Genomic DNA, 6,414 nt, shown 5'->3' with positions numbered 1-6,414 from the left:
TGCCATAAGGGACTGATGAAGCATCAGCCAAGCAAACTTTATGTTGGAGGCATGGTGGACTATTTTGACTATGTTTCTTTTTCACGTCAATAATGGAAACCAATATAAAATTTTGAGTTCTTTCCTTTTTAATTAGACAACACACAAGTTCGTTCAAATTTCACAATATTCATAACTTCAGCACCTAGAAGTTGCAACTCAATACTATGTGACTTTTTTTTTCGCTTTTTTTTTTTTAAAATGGAAATTACAAGCATCTAGAAAATTACTTCTACATTCGTTATCTGTGAACCAGGATCGATTGTACTTGGGAAAGACTTTTCACAGTTGTATTAAATAATTACGGGTTTAATTAATACTTTGGATTTAAAACTTATATCGTTTAAATCAAAATTTTGTGGCGACTAAAGTCACACAAACGGACACTATCTTAGGTATCAAAAGTAAAAATAAAGTGGGGTTTTTACTTCTTGACAATACCTCTATATTGAAAAGGATCTTTCCAAGATGTTGCATTTGGACATAAGAATTGTAAAAATTTCAAAAAAAGTAAAAAAAAAAAAAAAAAAAATCAAGAGAAAATTATATTTGAAAATTAGAGTTGTACTTGGACATAAATATAATTTTGTATTGTTTTTTATGTTTTGTGAGTGATCTGGGTAAAAATTTTGAAAAATAATTTTTGGAGTTTTTCAAATTTTCGAAAAATTCCAAAATTAATCTTCAAGTGAAAATTAAAAATTTTATGGTTAAACACCGATTTCGGAAAAAAGTGAAAAATTTCTTATGTCCAACAAGCTCTAAGTCATTTGGATCTACAAGAGCTGTAGAGCTCGAACCCATGACCTCTTGATCACATGACAACACCTTTACCAGTTACACCAAGGCTCCCCTTCCGTTAGACTAGTTATATTAAGGTAGTTAAATCTGAGCCTTTGGACTTGCACATTAATGGACATTTGTTGCCTATATAAAAATGTAATGGAGGAACTAGAGGAGAATCCAGGAACTCGATATGCAACAAAACCCAACGAAATTCAGAGATTAGTTTTCTACGTCAAACAACAACAATAACATACCCAGTAGTGCTTGCGTTACAACCTCATTTACATTGAAATAAAAGACAAACAGGTTTTAATTTTCTTTATTGCATCATTTCAAGTATTCCAGCTAATTGTTCTTGACCCCAGGCTCACAGCAAGGTCAATACTGTCCTGATTTCTCCTGTAGAAAAGAGGAAAATTAGCACGTATATTAAATGATGAACAACGAAAGAAAAGAGAGGAGACATGTTGCAATTATATTGGATTTTAATGAGAAAAATTATTAAGGAATTTCATGAATTGCCATATTTGTCTGAGGAATTAAATAATTATGAAAGATACATACATATTGGACATTATACGAAATTGAACATGTATCATATGGATGTATTTTTATGCAGTCTCTTTCTAATATCTACAGATAATAATGGATTCCAGCATACGTATATACAACAACACCAACAACCTAGTAAAATCCCTCCAGTAGATTCTGGGGAGGGTAGAGTGCATACAGACATTACCCTTATCCCGGAGTGACAGAGAGGCTATTTTCAGGATCAGCGACAAATTTCCAGCATATGAAAATAGCATAAATATTATACTAGTACTAGTCATACACTGGTTAAAACAATAACGAAAACGAAACAAAATAAACTCTGCTAACCTTTTTCAACTTTGCTATATGGCGTTGCAATCCGAAGTTTCAGGGGGGAATATCATGAGCTTGAATTTGGAACTATCTGGAGCTTGACTGATATCCATTCCAAATTTGCGTTTTTTAGATTCTTGTATCAGCTCTCTCTTTCTGCATTCGATTGCTTTTGCAGATTTGATTGCCTTGTTTGTGTTCTCCAGCGTCATCTGTTGAAGGCTACTTACACCAGCCAGCTCAAATGGCACAACCTCAAGCTTATCACATGATATAAGAACAAGACACTTAAGTCTTTGGAATGAAAGATCTGAAGCCTTCCAAATCTCAAAGTCTGCTCTTTGAATGAACAATACCTTGAGTTGGCTAAAACAGCCTCCGATATCTAAATCCCAGGTCGTCCCGCTAAATGCATTTTCCTTCAGCTTTAGGACCTCAAGGCATTCCAACCGCGCTAGTATATTTGCATCACTCCAAGGAAACTTTGTATGTGACAAAGTTAGCTTATTCAGTTTTTGCAGATACTCGGCGAATGCTGGAGGAAGTTGAACAACTTTTCTCATGGACCTGCCAAAGTCATTCAACAACTTCAAATGTTCCAAAAACTTTAGCTTTGCAAAGTTTCTGAACCCACCCTTGTTAGTTTCCAAAAATTCAGCCATTTCCCCTTGAATACTCACTTTTTTGAGATTACAAGCCCTTAAGAGCACATCTTCTCCGCAACTACCTGGTGCGACTTTAGAAAGAGTTTGTAGGCAAGACGATCCATACGTTGTTTGGGTAGCAGGGGATGTCAATTTTGCAGGGACGTTGGTGTGCAGATGCCTTAACTGTAGCATGTTCCATATGTCTGCTTTTATCTCAATCGTGGACGCCTTTGTATTAAGTATAAGAGTTTGTAAATTCCAAAACTTACCAACGAATGCAGGAAGGCTTGCGCAGTTACCTGAGATAGCAATGTACCTCAAATGATATAGCTCTTTAAAAAGATTTGAGAAACTAAAATCGAGGGATTCAATGTCCAAGACCCTAACCAGTGGAAATGCTTTGTGGAGGAGTCGAATGTCACTAAGCTGCTCACTTCCTTTATGTTTTTTGGAAAAACATAAGAAAGACCTAACATGCTCAGCAAATGGTTCTTTGGAGATAAAAGCCTCCAAAAGAGGGAGTTGAATAAGCAATCGACGAGAAGTATCTAGATCTGGTATAGAAAGACCAGGCTGATCGGTTTTTTCACATACTTCTTGGAAAAAACCTTCACTTTTAGCCTCCATTTTGCAGAACTGGTGCAACATGTCGTGAATACGACATGTTTTTACTAGTCCATCAACCCTTTTCTGCATTACCATCACTAAATTCCTGTTAATAAGTTCGTTCAAGTATTGCTCTGCCATTTCCTCGAGGGTGGCATTTAGTTCGGAGTTAATCAATCCCTCTGAAATCCACAAGCGAATCAACTTCCAAGCAGGAATTTCAAAGCCTTGTGGAAAGGCACCACAATACAGAAAGCACGCCTTCATCTTCTCGGGTAGATGAATGTAACTCATTTCCACATATTTCAAACAGCTTTCAGGGTCATCTTTATTTATAAGGTGATTTCCTACATTGTCCTTAACCATTTGCCACCATCTTTCGCTTGTACGTCCTCTTAGAGCTCCTGCAATTACCACTACAGCAAGTGGCACTCCACTACATTGTTTTGCAATACTTTTTCCACGTGCTATCAACTCTTCAGGACACCTAACATTACTTCCAAAAACTCTATTTTCCAACAATTGGAAACTTTCCTCGTCTTTAAGAAATTTCAACGAATGAGGATGAGCATTGGCATATCTAGCAACACTTGCGTCACGAGTGGTGATCATGATTCGATGACCTTTTTTATTTTTCGGGAAAGCTTCTTTGATAGCATGCACGACGTTTGGCTCCCACACATCGTCCAAGACAATGAGACATTTACCTCCTTTGGAAATGAACTCACGTATTATCTTGGCCAAATCATTCACATTCATATCTTGATGTTCTTTAGTTAGTTTTGCGAACACTTTCAGAATGCTAAGAAACACCTCTGTTAGTTTGTATTGCAGGCCTACCTTTATCCAAATAGTGGTGTAAAAATGATAGGAAATCTGAGAATCTTTATAGATTTTTAATGCCAGTGTGGTTTTGCCAAGTCCGGGCAAGCCCACCACAGGAATAGCATCTAAATCATCCGTTCCTTCAACGAGTCGTTTGATCACTGTTTCCGTTTCCTCATCGAAGCCAACAACTTCGGTCTCTTCCAGCAAAGTCTCCTTCTGAGATCATCAAAAATGGTTTAGATATTAAAATTAGACTTTAAATTTATGATATTACTGTGACTGTGTGACATGTAATAAGAAATAGACCTTTGGGCTTAAGGAGGGAGGATTGTCCATATAATAAGACAACAACTTATTTTCTCTGCAATAGGGATACTTAACAATAACAAATAGACCATCTTAATTTTTTGTGTTGCAAAATGCACAATCCAAAAATACAAAAGGTGAAACAAATATATTCACAGTTCTTTAATTAAACTAGTTTCTATATGCGTGCTTTGTACGAAAGATAATACTTAAATAAACATTTGAACCTGCAAAAATAATTAACTTAATTAAGTTTGTTAAATGTTCCCTTATGTCGCTTTAGTTTGTTCTGACATGTCTAGAAACTATGTTCTCTTCATTTCTTTGATATGCCTCTTGAAAATACAACATAAAATTGTCGGGGTGAGAAAACATGTTTTCGCAAATGCTTTACAACGTAGGCGATTGTTTGAACTCGCCTCCAAATAATTATTACTTTTTCACCAAACTATTCAGTCTTGAATATCTAAAGCTCTTGTCAACTATTTCGAATGTCTGATACTTAACTATAGGTTTTTCATCCCAGATTACCAAATTGTGATTTTCATGTCAATTTAGCATCATCATTTTACTTTGATATATTTGTGATGGTTGTTTTAATTATTTGAAAAGGTATATCAAATCTAAAGTACGTCGTAAGGACCAGGTAAAATAGTTGTTGCTTTTTTTATTTTTTAGTTTTTCATCCGGCGTCTGGTACCCATATTGAGGCCTGACTAAATCCGGATTCGCGCCGGAAAGTCCCTCATTAGGGGGTAAAGCGCTCCCTAACAAAGGCGACTTAATAACCAGGGAATAGAACACAAGACCATTGGTTAAGAATGAAGGAATACTTAACACTCCACAATAACCCTTGTTGGTTAAATAGATGTTGCTTTATTGTACTCAAATTAAAGCAATAAAGTTTATCACATTACTTTGATAGATCTAGTCCATGGTTATAAAGTTTCTAAGCATTGAATACTCTAAGGTTATTTAAGGAAATGCAAAGGATTCCGGATTTTTTACATTTTTTTCATTCAAAATGATGACGACTCCTCAAATATAACCAAAATAATAGTCACAACCATGGAAGAAAAACAATTACACTCGATGCCTATTAAGATGAATTCTTTTCATAATAATTTTTTATTTTAATTGCTCACTTTATCATTAGTGAGAAATATTATAGTCCTACAAAGTTTTTGCCCCAGGACCACATATTCCAAAAATATTTTCTCTTTTCTTAAACTTTGTGACAAGTAAAATTAATTATCTAAATTAAAACGGAGGGTGTAATATTTATTTCCTAGAATAAGGTAAATACGAAAATGATAGATAATTGCAAAAGAAATTATATTCACAAATCTAGGTTGTTCCGGGCATACCTGTGACCCATGGGCAACAATTTCCTGCTGAAAATGGAGCATTGGCTTTGCCTGAAAAGCATGTTGATTTTCTTCCCGAATTTTCTTCACCTTGTCTAATACAGCTTTGATGTTTATTACACATTCCTTGACGGTTTTGGCATAGTTCGTCAAAACTCTGTATTTCTCTTGGTGCTGTTTTGCTTGAATATGGAGCTTATCAATGAGATCCTCAGCTTTATATACAATAACTTGGACTTTGTTGACGAAATGTTTCCATTGTTTGCTGTTGCTTTGACGATAGTGTGCAGCATCCTCTAGGAATGCCTTTAAGCTATCAACTTCTTCCAGCAGTTGTGCACAATCTTCCTTTGCGCCGCCAATCAGTTTCCAAGTTTCTTTTATTATCGCCAGCAGGTTTTCTACTACAAATTTCAACACTACATCCGCCATCTTCCTTTCTTTTTCTCAGCTGAATAAAGGCACAATTCAAGAATTATAATTGCTCTCAAGACATAATCAGACGCATTGCAGGGCATAGAAATGAAGGGGAAGACTCAAAGTCTTTGCTTTATGTGCAGTTGCATTCCCATTGGTTGGTTTAGTTGAAAAAGACGAGGTCTATTCAAATTACGCGGACGGTCTTATTTTAAACTTTTATAAAAATAATAAGTTTAATTTATTTCTAAAAGTAGAAAAATCTTAATTAATTAATGTATTTGTTTACCTCGAAAATACGAGTAATAATTAAATTTAATTAATGTTTTTAATAATATGTAATTTAGTTCAATATCAATTAATAATCAAGAAATATGAAGTAGAAATGCGATTTAGTTCAATACCAATTAATTATCTATTTCTTCATATTGGACTCTATTTGCTAAATTATTAATGTGTCAGTCCTTGTTCTACTTGTTTAACTCTTGAATTATGGTGGATGAAATATTTTAATTAGTTGTCTGAATGTATATTTACTCTGCAGATTTTTT

General features: G+C 34.8%; 1 protein-coding gene across 1 annotated transcript; it reads right to left on the bottom strand.

Moving 5' to 3' along the window:
* Window positions 1-1,016: 1,016 nt before the first annotated feature.
* LOC107788702 (putative late blight resistance protein homolog R1A-3) lies at window positions 1,017-6,044 on the bottom strand. Its single transcript, XM_016610403.2, has 3 exons — window positions 5,447-6,044; window positions 1,708-3,989; window positions 1,017-1,224 (listed from the first exon to the last, which is right to left on the bottom strand). The coding sequence occupies exons 1-2, from the start codon at window positions 5,876-5,878 to the stop codon at window positions 1,722-1,724; spliced, it is 2,700 nt and encodes an 899-aa protein (XP_016465889.2). The 5' UTR covers window positions 5,879-6,044; the 3' UTR covers window positions 1,017-1,224; window positions 1,708-1,721.
* Window positions 6,045-6,414: the final 370 nt, after the last annotated feature.

The sequence above is a fragment of the Nicotiana tabacum genome, chromosome 7, assembly GCF_000715075.1.
Source record: "Nicotiana tabacum cultivar K326 chromosome 7, ASM71507v2, whole genome shotgun sequence".
NCBI lineage: Eukaryota > Viridiplantae > Streptophyta > Magnoliopsida > Solanales > Solanaceae > Nicotiana > Nicotiana tabacum.
This window is presented reverse-complemented; position numbering and strand designations above follow the sequence as displayed.

Bases quoted from the DNA above. Each gene is read 5' to 3' on its own strand.
- LOC107788702 (XM_016610403.2), bottom strand. From the start codon at position 5,878: ATGGCGGATGTAGTGTTGAAATTTGTAGTAGAAAACCTGCTGGCGATA. The intron at 3,990-5,446 runs GTATGCCCGGAA...TGATGATCTCAG, and splicing joins TTGTTGCCCATGGGTCACAG to AAGGAGACTTTGCTGGAAGA.